At 44.5% G+C, this 20,710-nt stretch overlaps 1 protein-coding gene across 1 annotated transcript in view; it reads right to left on the bottom strand.

Annotated features, from left to right (window-relative positions):
• Positions 1–1,295: 1,295 nt before the first annotated feature.
• Positions 1,296–20,710, bottom strand: part of LOC121863107 — a 33,435-nt gene continuing 14,020 nt past the window's right edge. Inside the window, exon 3 of the mRNA XM_042361605.1 lies at positions 1,296–1,374. Within this exon, the coding sequence (XP_042217539.1) occupies positions 1,296–1,374 (79 nt within the window). The remainder of the gene's footprint in view (positions 1,375–20,710) is intronic.

Raw genomic sequence — 20,710 nt, 5'->3', positions numbered from 1 at the left:
TCCCAGGGTCAGCTCCTACAACTCTTGCAGCGGCACCAAAGTTCAAGAGAAAGGTTCTGCCGCAGCGCTGTGCGGGGTTCTCCTAATTCAGAACTCCCGGCTGTGTGTGCAGCGAGTACCACGACACAGCCGCAGCGCCCCACCACAGCCTCAGCCAACCCCACAGGTCCCCCTCGCCATCACTCCCCCACCCCCACAGACCCGCCTTCCTACCCCAGACCAGCCACTTGACCCATTCCCAGTCCACCCCGGGACACTGTTCACGGTGACGGTGAGAACTACGCCCACTCATCAACACCTAACACGCCCACTACTTCAAAATCCGGGGGAGGAACAGTTCGCCAGCCACCCCCCAACAGGCAGCCAGCAGGAACCCAGCAGGCCCGCCAGCTCTGCGCACGTGTCAGTAAGGAGGGACAACCCCCTGATCCCCCCGCCCAGCGCCACCTGCCTTCCCGCGTCACCGCGCAGCCTTCAGTCACTCGCCGGCCGTAGCTACAACCACAGCCACCAGCTGCACGACGCCCACCGCTGGTATATAACACCGCGCGTCCCGCTCACAACCCAGTTACACACACAACCTCGTACCGGATACACGTGTTCTCCCGGCCCTCGAGGTCTCCTGCCTGAGCCAAGCCTTGTGAAAGTGGACAGTAGAGCAGTGTTAGGGCGCAGTGACAAACCAGCAGTGAGTGTCGCCACTCATCACTAACTTCATCACCCGCCTTGCACTTTGGTCGGGAGACTCCCGTCACCCCATCACACTGACACCACCAGCAGCGTCCACAGTGATGGCTAACGAGACGGAGAACCAACAGAACCAACTCAACTCTAGCTCTGGTCAGGTCAACGGCCAGGTCAAACACGTCAAGGGCTACAGGAAGAAGGGTCTCGTCAGCGAGAAGGTGCTTCTCGAACGCCTCTCTGACATGAGCATCGAGGACGACTTACTAAACCCAGGCATCACCCTCAGCTCGGTGGAGGACGACGACGATGACTCACCCATGGAGGAAGGCTCCCCACAGCCCGCCACTAAGGGAACCCTCAAGAAGAGTCTCTCCCTGGTCGTGCCCTCCCTCAACCTGGCCGAGGAGCCCAAGAGACCGCCTCTCTAACCACCGACCTCCGCCACGCTCAGGCCAGCCTGAATCTCACCCCTTATCCCGTGAGGGATGTTCGCAGCTCCTTCCTCGTTGTTTATCTCCATGGAGGCCGTCACACCACCCACCCGTAGGACTCCCACCTCTTTCTTGACGCCTCGGCCGCTGTTTTCGCCCGCCCCTGCTGTAGCTGCGTCAGTAGAGGAGCTGCGCCGCTTGGTCCTCCGCTAGAGCACCGTAGGTCGTCGTCTGGGAGACAACTGGTGATGGCCCCCTGGTGGGTACGACACCAGAAACAAAAAAAAATTGGCATCACGAAATTGTGCGCAAGATTGTGATTGTGTGAACTGACTCACGGTGTGGCGAACTGATTCCCGCATGGTGTCCGTGTGTCTGTCTGGACGACTCCGGAAGCAAGTAAGCAAACAAGAGGCCGTGAATGTAGACTTTTATGTGTGTGTGTGCGTGTGTGTGTGTGTGGATCACCGTGACACACACCACCACCCGGCAGTCAAGATGTTGTTGGGATGGAAGAGTCTGCCTCCAAATATCATCTCCCAGTAGCCTTCTCGTACAGCTGTTTGTTTATACAACTTAAGCAGCAGCGAGTCAGTAGACCGGCCAGCTTGATAAACAAAACAACATCGCCCATTACGCTACATCATCACAAAAAGAACATAAAAAAATAAATACTGTCTTAAGATGTCAACATATTGCTGCTAGTCGCCCTTCAGAGACTGTTTATTTCTTTTACATGTAAACACATAATAATGTAGAGATGAAGCTCATTTTTACTGTATATACTTAGGCTTCTCTGTTGTTTTGGTCACAGTATTTGAGGAGCAGTGTTTTGATGTGGTTGAGGTAACGTAAACCAGCCTCTTCCTGTCGTGGCCACATTTTGTACTACCATGATATATATATATTTCCCTCTTTGGGTTACGTGACAGTTTGTGAGTCATAATCTACACTAGACTATGAAGGTCTTTATGTAAGAAATCATGTCCATTCATTTTAGCATTTATTTATCATTTTCATAAATAAAGTCATGCCAAAATATGATACATAATTAACATCGATATTTTAATTATATAACCTTATGGGGTGAAACCTGTCGGGGTGAAGAGAGTGCTAACCCCCTCTATACTAGTAATGCCTATATACAATTTATGTTTACATACCTGCTGTTAATGGTCGTCCACACCTGTCCACTCTACAGGTGACTCTGAAACAGCAAATAAACAATTAAGACCACTGTAGACAACCTTTAGTAGACAAGTTTATCTATATTAAAAAATCTTAGGAGTTACGCCATATTTAGCCCAGGTAGAGTAAAATACCTTTATTTAATAACTCCAACACAACTTATATAGTCAACTGCTACATATGAAGACGAGGTTCATTTTTGCCTTAGATGATTAATACAAACTCCTTAGATTTTTGAAGATTATTGGAAAAAGATGACGACGATATTTGGAGAGTTTTATATCGTGTAAAATAATTAGTGTTGCTGAACTAAGTCACAGGAGGTGTGCTACTGAGTGTTGTCTGGCCCTGGTATGTTACTTGAGTGTTGCCTGGCCCTGGTATGTTACTTGAGTGTTGCCTGGCCCTGGTATGTTACTTGAGTGTTGCCTGGCCCTGGTATGTTACTTGAGTGTTGCCTGGCCCTGGTATGTTACTTGAGTGTTGTCTGGCCCTGGTATGTTACTTGAGTGTTGCCTGGCCCTGGTATGTTACTTGAGTGTTGCCTGGCCCTGGTATGTTACTTGAGTGTTGCCTGGCACTGGTATGTTACTTGGGTGTTGCCTGGAACTGGTTGTGTTATTTTTTTGGGCTATAGTTGCACAGAAGGATTATAATAATTTAGTATTTAACGAAAGACATCCTTACTGCAGCTGCAACTAAGGATAGCAGGAGTTATTGATCCTGAGAACGAGTTATGTTGCAAGCAGATATTGGCAACATTTTGTATCACCTTATGTTGGCAACACTTGATAATGTATCCGTGTAATTTTGTTAAACATAATATATTAAAGAGACCTTACTAGCCCATGTTGGCAATACTTATTATGTAAGATATTTTGAGAGTTTGGTAACGACTTGACTTAGTAATTAATGAGCAACTTTGTGGTAATTAGCAGCACATTACAGTCTATTACGGGAACTAAACTTGAATATTTGGGAAAAAAATGAAATAATCACTGTTGCCAAGTCTGAAAAATTACTGAGAAATAAACTTAGAGAAAACAGAATAAATTAAACCACAAATAATGATAATATAATTGATATAAAAATACAATTATACATAAATTATATCACGATAGAGAGAAACATAATAAAATATATATAACAGAAAGAACAAATTATTATACCTGAACTAAATATGACTGAACGGTATCTGAACATCTGGTGTGGAGGTTGAACAGGTGAACAAACGTTTGACAATGGACTTTAAAACGTTTATAAATAACACGTGAATTATGCCACAAGATATTTAGTTTAAGAACGACTCAGTAGAAATTTATATAAGGTTAATAAGACCAGAGGTAATGAACTAAATTTCGCTTATAATGCCACAAGAAGTATAGCACTTTATTCCCTAACTGAGAAGAAAAAAGACTATTTTTTTCTCAAATAAAAAATATTAAAAATGCTAAAATATTTATAACAATTAACAACAATAATAATTAATAAAGAAAATACTTAAGAATTAAATAATTTTGATCAGGTAAAACAAATTTATAAATGATAAGAGAATTGTTTATTTTTTATTAATTATGAATAAATTTAATCTAAGAATAGAAACCTCCATATAAGGAACTTCTCTCTTCATCGTGGGTTTTTTTTACAGTTAACGAACCCTCGATATAATGGACTTTCATCTTTATATAGTTCGTTAGATGGAGCTTCCACGTCTAATGGACCCTCGATATAATGGACTTTCATCTCTATAAAGTTCGTTAAATAGAGGTTTTGCTGTATTTCCAAAGTAGTTCGCAGTAACCGCTCCAGTGTAGTTAATAACAGCACCATTGTAGTCCAGCAGCACCATTGTAGCGTCATAAATGTATTTCTACCAATATTGTCAAGAAGAGCGCCAATATAGCCCATGATAGTGCCAATATAGCCAAGATTACGCCAATATAGCCAAAAACATCAAGGGATAAATGTTTGAAAAATATAAAGTCACTATGTTTGTTTTTAAATACACTAACAACAGTGAACATAACTAATGTTTCCTAAAACAAATTTTTCCCCTAAACGGATTCGTTTTTCCCTAAACTAATGTATTTTCCCCTAAACTGTGTTACTTTAATCCCTAAACATACAACTAGTTTCAAATTAACTTGGTAGTTGTTTTTCTCCACTCAGGGCCATTAAAAACCTTGTTGCACAATTTGTGACGAATCTGATTGGTCAAGAACTTGCTGAAAGGCTTGTGGCATAATTTACGAACATTTGATTGGTTTGAAATGTTACTAAAAAGCTTGTTGTGAAATTTATGGACATTTGATTGGTTCATCTGTCACTACGAACAAGTGATGTCATTCAGATAGCAATTTTTGTCTTGAAATTACGAACATCTGATAATTTCGAACATTTATTAAAAATTTCGAACAGCTAGTGTTCATATTCGAAGCTTCACACGATAAAAATGACCTTGAACAGCTTCGAATAGTCGTTGTATATATCAATGTAAAGTGTCAGTCATTCGAACAGCGTGTCATTGTCATTTCGAACGACTGTCTGTGTATACCAAAGACCAGAGAGTCGGGATTGAGAAAGAAGCAATCTGGGTCAGTTGCTCTTGTGTGTTTGATGCCCTCACAGTTCGGTACCAGTGTGTCAGTCTTGTGTGTTTGTTGCCCTCACAGTTCGGTATCAGTGTGTCAGTCTTGTGTGGTTGTTGCCCTCACAGTTCGGTATCAGTGTGTCAGTCTTGTGTGGTTGTTGCCCTCACAGTTCGGTACCAGTGTGTCAGTCTTGTGTGTTTGTTGCCCTCACAGCTCGGTACCAGTGTGTCAGTCTTGTGTGGTTGTTGCCCTCACAGTTCGGTATCAGTGTGTCAGTCTTGTGTGTTTGTTGACCTCACAGTATCAGTGTGTCAGTCTTGTGTGTATGTTGCCCTCACAGTTCGGTATCAGTGTGTCAGTCTTGTGTGGTTGTTGCCCTCACAGTTCGGTACCAGTGTGTCAGTCTTGTGTGGTTGTTACCCTCACAGTTCGGTATCAGTGTGTCAGTCTTGTGTGGTTGTTGCCCTCACAGTTCGGTATCAGTGTGTCAGTCTTGCGTGGTTGTTACCCTCACAGTTCGGTACCAGTGTGTCAGTCTTGTGTGGTTGTTGCCCTCACAGTTCGGTACCAGTGTGTCAGTCTTGTGTGGTTGTTGTCCTCAATAGTTCGGTACCAGTGTGTCAAGGTCTTGCGTGGGAAAGCTGTTATGCCCTCACAGCTCGGTACCAGTGTGTCGTCTTTATGTGTTTGTTGGTCCCTCACAGTTCGGCATCAGTGTGTCAGTCTTGTGTTTGTTGTCCCTCACAGTTCGGCAACAGTGTGTCAGTTCTTTGCGTGGTTGTTGTCCCCTGTAGCCAGCTCGGCACCAGTGTGTGTCAAATCTTGTGTTTATTGTCCCTGTCAGTTCGCACCAGTGTCAAGTCTTGTGTGTTGTTGTCCTCATGCCTGGCGCCTCAGTGTGTCAGTCTTGGTGTGGTTGTTGCCCTCACAGCTCGGTACCAGTGTGTCAGTCTTGTGTTTGTTGTCCACAGCTCTGGTATCAGTGTGCTCGTCTTTGTGTGTTTGTTGTTCACAGTTCGGTACACCAGTGTGTCAGTCTTTGGTGGTTGCTGCCCCTCACAGCCGGTACCAGTGTGTCAGTCTTAGTGCTTGTTGTCCTCATTGTGTTCGGCAAAATCAGTGTGTCAGTCTTGTGTGTTTGTTGTCCCACAGTTCGGCACCAGTGTGTCAACTTGTGTGTTTGTTGTCCTCAACAGTTCGGCACCAGTGTGTCAGTCTTGTGTGGAAAGAGCTAGTCTCATTGCTCGGCAAATTGCGGTGTCAGTCTTAGTAAGCTTGTTGTCCCCACAGCTCGGTACCAGTGTGTCGTCTTGTGTGTTTGTTGTCCTCACAGTTCGGTATCAGTGTGTCAGTCTTGTGTGTATGTTGCCCTCACAGTCGGTATGCAGTGTGTCAGTCTTGTGTGTATGTTGCCCACAGTTCGGTATCAGTGTGTCAGTCTTGTGTGGTTGTTGCCCTCACAGTTCGGTACCAGTGTGTCAGTCTTGTGTGGTTGTTACCCTCACAGTTCGGTATCAGTGTGTCAGTCTTGTGTGGTTGTTGCCCTCACAGTTCGGTATCAGTGTGTCAGTCTTGCGTGGTTGTTACCCTCACAGTTCGGTACCAGTGTGTCAGTCTTGTGTGGTTGTTGCCCTCACAGTTCGGTACCAGTGTGTCAGTCTTGTGTGGTTGTTGTTGTGGTGAGGATTTGTTTGCTCTTGACTTGGGGGCTATTGGTCAGATGGGGCCCTAGTCCTAATGGGGCCCTAGTCCTAATGGGGCCCTAGTCCTAATGGGGCCCTTATATGAAACCATCAAGATTGTGGTTCAGTTCTAATGGGGCCCAGTTCTAATGGGCCCCAATTTGAAACCATTAAGATTGTTGTCCAATTTCAATAGGGGACAAATCCTAATAGGTACCCATTAAGACTGGGTACCTATAGAACTATTACCTATTAGAATTGGGGACTCATCTGACCAACAATATTTACTTTAGTATAGAAACAATACGATGATAAATAATGTGGCTTGAGTCTGTGTACCCAGCAAGTGTTCCCATACTCAGAGGCTATTTCTGTTCATGCTTCCACCCAACAGAAAGAACAGTTACAGAACAGAAATACAAGAGAATATCTTTTTTTCTGAATTTTCTGTAGTTTTAAATCAAATAAAAAATACAGAAAATATAATTAATACCCATTATTGTAACTTTGGGTGTCGCTAGTGAAAAGATTTGGACTTTCTGTAATGTAGAGAAAAAATGAATTAGAATTTACGATTGATTCTTCTTAAGGTCACTTCTGATAGGCCACTTTAAGCCATCTACCAGCTTCTAATAAAGGCGATCTGTTCATTAACATTAAGAAACCCTAATTAATTCTCATATAAGTTTATTAAATGCTATTATTCTTCTATACTAATTATATATATATATGTTATTAAACGTATAGACAAAGATATACAGGGTGTCCATAAATGATTAACCTGATTAAGTCATGAGAGTATATTGGTTTTTAGGGGAATAATTTATGGAACACTCTGTATATATATGTATAATAACTGTAGATGTTTTGTTCTTGATGTAATCGATATTTATAATCCTCAGTAAAATGTTTTATTCATGTAAGATTTTTATATTTTTGGATGAAAAGTTGTATAGTTTAAGGAGGTTAGATCCTTCCCTCCTTGAAATACCACAGCAGAGGCTAATCTTCCATGTTGTGTTATCTAAAGCTAGCCGTCAGAGTAAGACCGTTTAAGACCTATTATAGCTTGGCCTCTAATGGGTGTGGGTTACATCCCTTACTCTCCCTGTCTCTCTCTACCCACCTGCCTACCTGACAACCCAACCAACTAACTCCTTGCAGTGCTTCTTTGGACCCACCCTCTGCCCACCCACCACCCCACCACCCACACCTCCTTCCCCGTCTCCCACCACCCCACCACCCACACCTCCTTCCCCGTCTCCCACCACCCACCACCCACACCACAGGGGAAATTAATACTTGTAACCATAAACCACTTGTCCACCCCCCCCCCCTAAAAGATGTGCTGTAGTTAAGATCTTGACCAATCACAGGCCTTTATTCTGATCTCCTAGGACTGGTCGGTGTGTTTATTTATCAGCTCTGTCAAGGATGATTAGAATGACGTGTTTAAAGGTCAACAGTTGTGAAATACGTGTTTCTGAATATGTATAAAGATCTGAATGTACAAGGTATGAAGTCATTGTATTTTGTGTACCAATCAGAATACAGGATGTGAAGTCAGTGAATTTTGTGTACCAATCAGAATACTGGATGTGAAGTCAGTGAATTTTGTGTACCAATCAGAATACAGGATGTGAAGTCAGTGAATTTTGTGTACCAATCAGAATACATGATGATCTGATTGTAAGATATCTTATTTGTGTCTGGGGATATATGGTGTACCAATCAGTGCAAAATGCTGTAAGATGATCTGATTGTAAGATCTAGTCTCTTAACTTACGTAGGGAGATCAGATTACAGTATGTTAGTTTCTCTGAGTGTTATATGGAAATCAGAACACATCAATTCGTGTTGTTTGAGTTGATTAAAGTGATCTGGTTCCCATCATTCCAGTACTACCCATCAGATAACTTGTCCTGATCTACAATACAATCAATAAATCCCTTGCTATACGACAGAACGTAAATAAACCATAAAACATTGTAAAAACGACAACAAATACTACAAAAAAAAACACTTAAACCCGTTTTTTTGGTTTATTTCCGGGTTGTTTTAATATTGAAGATTTATTGTTCAGTGACATATGTTTGTGAGTCGCCCCCTTGTGAGACTGGCTCATAACCCCGTGAGTTTGTGAGTGTTTGTGAGTCACTTGACCTCAGTTGTGAGTTTTTCTATCAGATTTAAGACACGTTGAAAGGTAATCTTGAAACCTTGTCACACATTGCAAGAGTCTGATAGATTTTATCAATTCTATCTAAGTAAATTGCAAGCTCTATGACATAATGCATGAGAGTTGCTTATGGCAGGACTGTTGAATCTTGCAAAAATGATTTTAATTATCAAGGCTTGTAAACTTTCAGGTCTTGGCTTACGGTTTTAAAGGGCGCTAATGGTTACTTAAGACCTAATATTTTGGTCCAGGGGGCAGATGTCCCTAAAATAAGGGTCTCCAGCTAAGGGTACATCTAGCTTTAAAGGGTAGATACACCTTAAGGGTAGATACACCTTAAGGGTAGATACACCTTAAGGGTAGATACACCTTATAGCTGGTAAGGGCGGCTTTAGCTGGTAAGGGCGGCTTTAGCTGCCCCTGACGGCATTATCATGGAAGCGTCTTTTGCTGTTTATAAAAATAATAAAAATAATGATGATGATAATGACTTTTTGTAACCCCCAGTGATATATATGTGAGCCTATTATACATACATACATACATACATACATACATACATACATACCTTTATACGCCTTAATGTGAAAAGTTGTATAGACAGGAAAAAAATAAAAATATTGAACAAAAATCTTGAACAGTTGAACAAAAACAGGATTTAAAAAAATTATATAATGAAAAAAAAATCAAAATTATTAAAAAAAATTACAAATAAAAAACAAATTAAAAAAAATCTAGAAAAAATAAAAAATCGGAAGCAAAAAAAAAAATCCCGGGAAATGAAAAAATAAATAAAATAAAAACTTGAATAATTTAATATGGGAAAAAATAAGTAGAAAAGTAGAGACGAATTATTGAAGTTAAGTGAACGCTGAAAGGTGAGGTAAGTTCATAAGTTATTAAGTAATTAAGTTGATTTAAGTAGAGAAGACAGGTAGATAAGTGAGGTAATTAAGTAGATCTAAGTAGAGACTGAGACAAGGGAGAGGTTTCACTTCCTTTGTTTAAGCCGGAAGCCTCACACAGGTAGGTAATAGTCTCAGCACAAGCCTTAATGGGGGTTACCTGGGTGTCCGGTTCAAGGGTCAAGGTCACCCACCTGTGTCTAAGGGAGGGGAAAGGAGAAGGGGGAGGGGGGAAGGGAAGGGTTTCATTTAATACCTGAGATGGAAGCCTTTAAAATGCACCACTTTAATGGCGTTATTCTATGCTATATATTAATGGAGCTTCACCCCCATCTGACGGATTATATAGATAGAGAAATCCGCTATATCGAGGTTCTCACTATATATCCTATCTTGGTATTAAATAACAACTAAAACATTTCCCTCCCTCATATAACACAGAGACTATAAAGGAACCTCTATATAAAGGGCAGGAAATGGGTGAATTATTTATATTCATGACGGCTTATAAGTTGACGTGTATGGGTAGGTCAATCAATCAGCTGTTCTTTGTTTACACTGGGACATGACGTCATAGGAAACCCCCCCCAACCCCACCCAACCCCCACCCCCCCACCCCTCTCTACAATATTTTTGTTCTTTTGACGTCAATTTGGTTATTTGAGGTCACGACTGTTACTGTTTTCTTGTGGAGGTGTTGTGTGCGTGTGGGTGTGTGTGTGTGTGTGTGGATGTAGGTGTATATGTATGTGTAGTAGGTGTGTAGCTGTAGAAATAAACAGAGAGTTTATTAACACAAAGAAATACAGAGGTACAGTAACTCCCTACAGTAACAACAGTACCTATATAACAAAGACTGTACCTTAATCTAGATACACAAATAACTGTAACCAATATGACGTCAACACCCACAGCATCTCCGGTACAAAAAAAAAATCAGTAACTCTACAAAAGTATATCTTACCGCCTCCCGGGACAAGATACAGGATATTCTGTATCGTCATTGGGGTTTTCCTCCACGTCGTTACAGCCTCCGGATATTACACAAACTCCTGTAACAAAAATGCGCCTCTAGATTCTCATACGCTCGTGAGATAATCCGTTCTGGCTTCCCTGCGGATACAAGAACGCATCATATCCCCTCGTTCTTGTTGACAGCTGAAGTGAAACAGTTAGCTAAACGTTCTCACAGTCACATCAACAGTTATAACGGAAAGCTTAGCGAATTAAGCTTTGATAATTAAGCTGTGTGTGTTTTATGTCCAAAAAACGGGGTTAAATAAAACATACGAACCTATAAGAACTCGTAGAAGGTAAACACAAAACCGAGGAGGAATCTGGGTTGATCGTGTCTGGTGGCCATAGAAAATCTCTTTCCTCCTTGTTTCTTACGGGATCACGACGTTTATAGAGGATTAAATACGGTACAGACGATCGGCATTTGTTTACAAGATGGATTCCGACGCTTCCTGACAAGACTTGATGTTACTTATAGAATACAATGGAAAATAACGTATCTTTACTTAACATAGATTCAATACAGCCCTCCCCGTCACACTACCAGCCCTCCCCGTCACACTACCAGCCCTCCCCGTCACACTACCAGCCCTCCCCGTCACACTACCAGCCCTCCCGTCACACTACCAGCCCTCCCCGTCAGCTCAGCCCCCTGTCACACTACCAGCCTCCTGTCACACCAACAGCCCTCCTGTCACACTACACGTCACACCCAGCCTCCCGTCACACCACCAGCCCTCCCGTCACACTACCAGCCTCCCCACACCACCATCCTCCCCGTCACACTACCAGCCTCCCTGTCACACTACCATCCCGTCACATACCATCCTCTGTCACTAGCAGTCCTCCCGTCACACTACCAGCCCTCCCCGTCACACTACCAGCCCTCCCCGTCACACTCCGAGTACAAGCTGGATAAGGAATCTGGTCAGTGACGCTTGGCCTTAAAAAAACAGCCAGACAGACTGACTCCGTGAATCCGGCTCTACCTTCCGGCTCACCTGTGCTACCTGAGAGAGAGAGAGAGAGAGAGAGAGAGAGACTACATTAGGAAAATAGCTGATAACCGGCCAGTACCCCAGTGAGATATCTTCCAGGTAAGTGGGCGTGGTCAGTGTGCGGGTGTGGTGCAGTGTGTGGGCGTGGTGCAGTGGGTGAGTGGGATACAATACTCCTCTTCAGTCCTAAAGGTCGCTGGTTCGATATTACAGGTAGTGAAGAGTTATTACAAAATATACTACAGGTTACAGGTATTACAGAACGTTTTGTAATTAAGAACAGACAGGTGGTAGTGATGAGAGTGAACACACACACACACACACACACACACACACACACAAGGTGGCATTTCGTCTCAATGATTCTTCACGTCGATGAGGATTTAAAAATTGCCGACATGTCAACAAAGCGGAAGGTGACGTCACTACTGGCGTCAAGGTGAGATCTACCTGGCGGAGAGTTAATTAGGTCTTCAGGTGTTTAAATATTATACATTGGGCCGAGTGACTCCCAGTGTGTGGTGGTGGTGGTGGTGGTAGGGGATAGTAGTTGGTGGTGGTGGTAGGGGATAGTAGTTGGTGGTGGTGATAGTGGTAGTATGGTAGTAGGTGGTGGGGATGGTTGGGGATAGTGGTAGGTGGTGGTGATAGTAGTAGTATGATAGTATGTGGTGGGGATGGTTGGGGATAGTGGTAGGTGGTGATGGTGATAGGGAATAGTGGTAGGTGGGTGTTGGTAGGAAATGATGATGATGATGATAGTGGTTGGATAGTGGTAGATGGTGGTAGGGAAACCAAACCTAACCAAACCAAACTTAACCAAACCAAACCTAACCAAAATACAACCAAGAACCAGAGAGGAACTATTATATCTATCACTGTATCTATCACCTTGAAGACCCCAGCTCCCAGGTATTCAATAATTAATGGCAGGTATTCCGGGGTCAGGTAGACATATCTCCTCCCCACCTGGTGTGTGTGTGTGTGTGTGTGTGTGTGCTTATCTTAACTACTACTTTTTTTTTACGTGGCCTCCAGCCTCCCCCAATAGCCACACCTTCGCCGCCATTTAATTACCTTAATATTAAATATCCTAATACATAAGTAGCTATCATATCTGTGTTTAGTTAGTTGAGCTGCAGATCTATGCGGCATTCAGTGACTGTTGCCTCATAGTCGATATCTGCAGCAGTTGTCAGCCTAGGGACCGATGCTCTCGTTCCTCTGAGGCAGAGCAAAGCCGACCGAAGGAGAGAGAAGGACAGTCGACATCTCATCCAGGCTGTAACATATCTTCTGGGCTGCTGCTTCTGTTCGGAGATCACCTCCGCGAGTCTAGCCTAGAAGCATCTTGCACTTGGTCCCATCCCACCAGAGGTTGTGAACACTAGAGGAGTGAAGCTGCCTTGATCAACGTTCTGAATTCTCTACCTGTATGCCCTTATCTTGTCGTTCTCGTTCCTCCTGTGTGCAGCATCGAGAGCTAAGTTATGGTGACATGCGGCCATGGGATAAACATTTCTGATGTTGAAGAAGGCTCGCTGTCCCCGCGTCCAGAATCCTCGAGCACTGACGTCAACACGGGCTTCGTTGGATGTGTTTGAAGTCCTATGTTGGAAATTCTCACCGTCCAAGGGAAGGAGGGTCGGTTCTACCCTGACATCATGACATATTTCCTTCAACATATTTGCTGTGAGATCCCTTACTTCGTCATGCCTCATGCATATGAAGCCCCCTTTCTTGCACACCATGGCGTGAGCGACGTCATAGGAAGAGCCGCCACACAAGCATTGGGAGGGCAAACCTTCTACTGTCCTACCGTACCTTAGAGCATTGGCATACTACTACTTCTACGACTACTACTACTACAATAACAACAACTACTACTAGAAGATAAGAGAGAGAGAGAGAGAGTTCAGACAGGGTGACTCGTGTGTTGACCTTTGACAGTAATTGGGATGGAGACGCCAGTGATGGAGGTGACCTTATCTAGTGGTCCCGGGGGAGTGACCCTGAGGGAGGGAGGGAGGGAGAAAAGAGGGAGAGGGAGGAAGGGAGCACAAGGAGAGAAAGGGGGAAAGGAAGGAAGGACGGGAAGGGAAAGAGGAAAAGGGAGGGAAGGAATTAGGGAGATGGAAGGAGGGCAAGGAGAGACAGGGAGGGTAGAAGGAGGGCAGGGAGGGTAGAAGGAGGGCAGGGAGAGGGAGGGAGGGAAGGAAGGAGGGAGCAGAGGAGAGGAGCAGAAGAATAGCGAATAGTGGATAAGATAAAAGGAGAGAGAGAGAGAGAGAGAGAACAATAACTTTTCCCTCATACCCGGCAGCACCACCACCCTAGGACAACATGACCATCACTGCCAGACGTATGAGCCACCACATCATCAGCTGTCCATTGGGAAGGTGGAGCCCCGGTAGGTAATTACTCGCTCTCTGGGAGGTTCATTGTTCTAGGATTTACCGCTGTAATTGTTCCTGGAAGCTGTTGTACCACGATTTACCATTGCAACATACAGCTGAATTCTAACTTTTGATACTGCAATTGCAAACCCCGATTGAAAAACACTAAAAACCCGAGATATTTATGCCATTTTTAAGCACTCGAAGGGATTTTTTAAATATATTTCGACGTTGGTGATGAAAAGACGTAATGACAGCTCAATGGACACAAATAGTATCCAAAATGGCGTTATTTTTACACTTAGACTCTTCCTCATCTACAGTAGATACGTCGACTTGATCCCAGTTAAGAGACAAAACTTAAGCACAGAAACTGAGTATTATTTATTACGTGTTTATTGTTTGTTTGTTTTTCATTATTATTCGTTATTAGTTTATTTCTGTCGTTGTTATTATGTTTTCTCATCAGTTTTTTTGTTTTTGCCGCCGGATGTCGTCATGGCCACCATCTTGTGACCCTCTAGTATCATTAACCTCTTTGTTAATATAAGAGCAAATTTAACGCCATTTTGAACACCAATTACGAGACAATTTTATCTTACGAGACTCTTAAGAGGAAACCGAACGAGAGAGATCAAGAGATGTGATTCCCTGTAACCTGAAGCTTGATTCAAAGTTCACCTCTTGAGAGTTCCGAGCGAGGCAAGATGAGGAGGGGGAGAAGGAGGAGGACAAGAAGATGGTGCAGAATGAGGACGGAGAGGAGGAAGAGAAGGGTTATCTCGTGAGAGGAGGAAGAAGAGGAAGAAGGAAAGGGAAGAGAAAGTTCAGGTAAGGTCAGGTAAGGAACTTCAAGATCGTGTACACAATGAACGGAGTGACATCAATGAACGTACTGTCAGATCCAATACTACGTTCAACCACCTCCCCTTTCCACCCATCCCCTCCGAATGTCATAAGAGGTAAGGGAATCTATTCATTTTTTCTAATCAGACGCGTACTAAAAGTTATCACAACTTAATTTGATGTTTTTTTAACTTGTCAGACTCTCTCTCTCTCTCTCTCTCTCTCTCTCTCTCTCTCTCCCTCTCTCTCTCACAGACATACATAGACCCAGCCTCTACATTACCCCGTCCATATATAACTTCTTCAACATTATATGACCTGGACTGAAACAACATCGTCTTCTCAATCAGCTGTTCCTCTGACGTCACAGCAGATGGGATAATAATAAACAGGTTTCCATGGAGACGACACTCAAAGCTTGTACAGGAGACTCAGCGTAGGTGTGTGGGATGGTGGTGTGTGGGATGGTGGTGTGGGATGGTGGTGTGGGTTTAAGTAATAGTGAGAGGTGGTGGAGAGGGGAACTACGTGAGACAAAAGAACGTAATCCCTCTCCTCTTCACCCTCTCCTATCCTCCTTCTCTTCCCCTTCTACCCCCCCTCCTCCCTCCTCCCTCCTCCCCCTCTCTCGCCAATGATTCACTGTTTACGTCAGAGCAGGTAACCTCAGGTGTGTGCTATCTGTGTTTACATACACCTGGGGGCTACCACACACACACACACATACATACACACACACATACACACACACATACCTGAACACACAAACAAATCTTTACACAAGGCTTAAGGCAAGAAAATAGAAGAGAGAGAGAGAGAGAGAGAGAGAGAGAGAGAGAGAGAGAGAGAGAAAATCGAATGACTCACTCCAGCTCAGGACAGGTGTATCAAAGTGAACATGTGTGATAGAGAGAGTGAGTCACCTGGGTCATAACAGGTGTAGGCTAATGGACAGGTGAAGGGCTGAGTTACCTCTATAAATTATGTAGCCCAGAGCAGGTATTGACTTACTGTAGGTGATAATGTACTGTAGAACTATATCGGTGTTATGTGACATATGACTGGGTGGGTGGGTGGGTGGGTGTGTGGGTAGAAGGGTGGATGGATGGCAGGATGAAAGACTAGTTAGATGGCAGGGTGGATGGATGGAAGGATGGCAGGGTGAAAGACTAATTAGATGGCAGGGTAGCAGGGAAAGGTGGAAGGGTGGCAGGGTGGCAGGGTAGCAGGGTTACCTAAAAACAACATTAAATCACAGTCATAGCGTGTTGTCTACTCAGCTCACGTGACCTATCTACCCTGACTTAATTACGTGACCTTGACCTAGCCTAACCAAGATCACGTGACCCAACCTAACAAACCCAACGACCTCCCCCCCGGCCCCCCGCAGACACTACAACTCCTACTGGTATCCTGTCATTCTCTTCCTTCTCCTTTCCTCCACAGGACCTAGTAGAAGGAAGAAGGAGGGAGGTGAGGGGAGCAGGGAAGGAGGGAGGGAAGGAGGCGGGAAGGGAGGGAGGGAAGGAGGCGGGAAGGGAGGGAGGGGTAGGCAGGAAAGGGGGTAGGTAGGGAAGAAGGAAGGGAAGGGGAAGGAAGGGAGGGAAGGAGGGTGCGAGGGAGGTAGGGAGGGAAGTGAGTCACGCCTCTACCTCTATCTGCTGGCAACAGGGAGCACCTACCTCAGCGACCATCGTCAGGAAGGCTGAGACTCGCCCCGTGTATGCCCTCATCTCTGCACACCTTATTGATTCTTGGACACACGGGGGGGCGTCGCCTTCAGGAGTGAGGTCGTCTCTAGAAGGATTTGAGGGAGGGAGGGAGGTGTTGGAGAGGGGGAGGAAGGTGTTGGTAAGCGAAGGAGAGAAGGAAAGAGCTGTTGGAGAGAGAAGGAGCGAGGGAAGGATTTTTTGGAGAGGGAAGGGAAGGGAGGGAAGGTTTTAAGAGAGGGGAGAGGGAGGGAAGGTTTTAAAGAAGGGGATAGGGGAGGGAAGTTATCTCACGAAGGCCAAGATGATGTTACCTGAAGCTACGACAGATAAAAGGCCACCTTCACCTCTCCCACATGGCCACCTTTACCCCTTCCACAACATTGCCACATTCACCTCTCTCACGTGGCCACTTTCAACCCTCCCACAACATGGCCACCTTCACCTCTCCCACATGGCCACCTTTACCCCTCCCACAACATGGCCACCTGCACCCCTCCCACAACATGACCACCTTCACCCCTCCCATATGGCCACTCTCCCCCCTCTCACATGGTTATCCTCACCCCTCCCACATGGCCACTCTCACCTCTCCCACATGGCCACCTTTCCCTTTGCCATTACAGGACCATTCTAGTGCCATTTACGTACAGCGTCATCAACAGAAATAGAAAAAATACTGAGTAAAAATTCGTCCCAACAGATAAATGTCAAATGTTTATAAATATTACACCAAAATGTTCTTGGTGTTAGTGTTACTGCAGGGCGGAAGGGGAAGAGGGAAAGGTGGAAGGGGATGGGTGATGGGGAAGGGGGAGAAGGAGGGGATGGGTGATGGGAAGGGGGAAAGGTAGAAGGGGATGGGTGATGGGGAGGGGATGGATGGATGAGGGAAGAGGACGGGAGTTAAGGTGGAGGGGGAGGAGAAGGGTGAGGGGGATCGGTGATGGGGAGGGGGAATGGGTTTGAGGTAGGGGTAGGTAGTGGGGAAAGAAATATTTTTTAGGACTGGTTCCCTTTCAAAGTTGTTATGGTGCTGGATTCATGTAAAGCTTGAGTAAAGATGGCTTGATATTTTTGGTTGTTGATTACGTGTGAAATTTGGTGAGATACTTGTATTCGTTCTGGTTCAGTGTGAAAGTTATATAGAGAGATGTAAATATTTTGATGATGGTTCCATGTGAAATTTAGATAGATAAAGCCTCTTGTTTTGGTTCTCGTTTGTGTGAGTGTTAAGTACAGCGAGGCCTTTGTTTTGGTCCTGGTTCTATGTGAAATTTGAGATGGAGTAAGTTGTTTTGGTGCTAGTTCCGTGTGAAAATTAAATTGGGTGTGTGTGTGTGAGGGTCAAGTATAGATAGATCTTTGTTTTGGTTCTGGTTGAATGTGAAAGTTAAATAGATAAAGTCACTGGTTTCGTGTGAGAGTTAAGCACAGAGGAGGGTATTAATTCAGGCGTTGGTAACCTGTGAAAATAAACCAAGTATCCCCCCACCCCCCACCCTTCCAAGAAACGGGAGCTGTGATGTGTCTCTTCCTGTTGATATTATCTCTGTTACTCCTCCAACAGAGCTGAGGTCAACAAGGTGAGTTGGTTCAGTTGATTATAACACTAACACTACCTGTTTCACATTGTCTACATGCCTCTCAGTCAGTCAGTCAGTCAGTTCAGTCAGTCAACCAGCCACCCAGTCACCCAGCCACATAGTCAGTCAACCAGCCAGCATCACTATTAAAACAGCAGTGGATATTTGTGGTTTCGGTAATTACAAGAAAAAGATTAACTTCAAACTCCGGGACCAGAAGAATTACCACCTACACAAGTACACGTCAAATTCCACAGAATATAATACTCCACTTCCGCCATGGCTCGTTATAATAGCTTAATTTTCTTCTCCAGTGCTGAAAATAATTGTAGGAAATATAAAAAAAAAAATGGCACATGATTGCTGAGTTAGTGTTCCGTTCGAGGAGTTTACGTCATACACTGGTGGCAGCGGTGGGATCCTCTCTCAAGGCCTTCTGCAACCCGTAAACAATGGAATTAATAGGTCCTAAAGATAAATTTCACAGAGACTTAACCTTCCACTCCTCCTCCTCCTCATTCTCCTCTTCCTCATTCTCCTCTTTCTCCTCCTTTCCCTACCTCCACTTGACCCTTCCCCTACCCCTATCTACGCTCCCCCTTTCCCCTTCATCCTTCCCTTACCCCTCCTCCTTAACCCCCCTGACTCCCCCCCCCCCGAATTAATAGAAAATATTAATGTAAAAGACCTCTATGAATCTGACTTGTAATTAGCATGGATTTTTTTCGCTTGTTTACATGATGTGTTGACAGTCAGCTTGTTGTTCTCTCTCACTGTCAACAAGGGAGGTGCATCACTGTCCTAAAAATGAATGATAATAATAATTTATGAGTCACAACAGCTGGTGATCAGTCACTGCCGCCTGTGTGTCTCCAGCTGAGAATCTGTGTCCCATAAACATGACGACGCGACAGCCCGTTAGGGATCATGTGGCTACAGCACCTGCACTGTACTTGACTGCCTTCACTTTCCCAACAGTATAATTTGGTACCCATTCATGTTTCCAAGTTACTACAGGTCAGATAAAGGTCACCAGGTCATAGTATATCAACAGAATAAAACACGAGTATAGAAAGTGCTACACTGTCCATAGGTCTCATAAACACATTCACTAGAAACTGTGCATTCACCCTCACGACCTCTACAGCTGCCGTGTTTCCTGGACCAACAAGCAGAAGGTCAAGGTAAGATCAGGGTGAGTTGGCGCCTTCCTTGAGCACAGTGTCGTCGCTCAGTGAGGCTCTCTGGGACCCCTCCAAACACTCGTATGTTTGTAATCAGCTTCTTCAGACAAATAACCTGGAGATTATTCCCTTAGATTATTTCACCTGATGATTCAACACCCTAATGCTACCTGGAAGGGGGTTAGGTTAGTATTAGGTCAGGTTAGGTTAGGTTAGCGTTAAGTCAGGTTAGCGTTAGGTTAGGTTAGCGTTAAGTCAGGTTAGCGTTAGGTTAGCGTTAAGTCAGGTTAGCGTTAGGTTAGTATTAGGTTAGGTTAGCGTTAAGTCAGGTTAGTGTTAGGTTAGGTTGGCGTTAAGTCAGGTTAGTGTTAGGTTAGGTTAGCGTTAAGCCAGGTTAGCGTTAGGTTAATATTAGGTTAGGTTAGCGTTAAGTCAGGTTAGGTTCGATTGGCATTAAGTCAGGTTAGCTTAGCATTAGGGTGTTTAAACTGGGGGGTGGTAAACTTCAGGTGGTTCCTACAGACACAAACAGTAAGTGATACACAATTCTGATATGTCCTCCCGACCTTCAAGAGTATCGTATTTATAACAGCGTCTATCTTCAGCTCGACACGCCGCCCCTGAGTCCGTTTGACCTTACCTCCCTCTTATCCCCGTCTCCAGAAAGCGAGGAGGAGAGAGAGGGAGGGAGGAGGGGAGAGAAGAGGAGGAGGGAGGAGGGGAGAGAGAGGAGAAGGGAAGAGAAGAAGGAGAGACGAGAGGGGAGGGAGAGCGGGTGTCCTTGATGGTAGACGAGAAATACATCCACAAAGCTCAATAATTCTATACCTCAGTTTCCACACGCGGCTGGGGTAGTTTTTCTCCGGTATAGTTGAGTCTCTCCTTGTCTCCTCCTTTATTAGCTGTCAATCGTTTTCTAATTGGTGTAACAAATGGGTGTTATGGTGTCTCCCCTTTCCCCCACACACCACACACCCCTACACCACACATCCCTACACCACACATCCCTACACACCACACATCCCTACACCACACCCCCAACACACGATTTCCTGGTTGTTAAATTCACACCTGTTTTTCACTCTCCCATATCCTTCTCCATCAAGATGTAAACTTTAACTGGACTTAGGGAGTAAACACAAGCTTTTTATCCTTCGTTCACTGCCATTCCCTCTCTCTGAACTGTTGCAACAGATGTGTCATGTGGCAGCGTCTCACACACACACACACACACACACACACACAACAAGGTCGATTTTATCTTGTCCTGCTGCTGCTTCACATTATACAACCCTCACCCATTACCATCAC

Source organism: Homarus americanus, unplaced genomic scaffold (assembly GCF_018991925.1).
Source record: "Homarus americanus isolate GMGI-L3 unplaced genomic scaffold, GMGI_Hamer_2.0 scaffold54679, whole genome shotgun sequence".
Lineage (NCBI taxonomy): Eukaryota > Metazoa > Arthropoda > Malacostraca > Decapoda > Nephropidae > Homarus > Homarus americanus.
The sequence above is the reverse complement of the archived record's forward strand: the minus strand, read 5'-3'. Positions and strand labels throughout refer to the sequence as shown.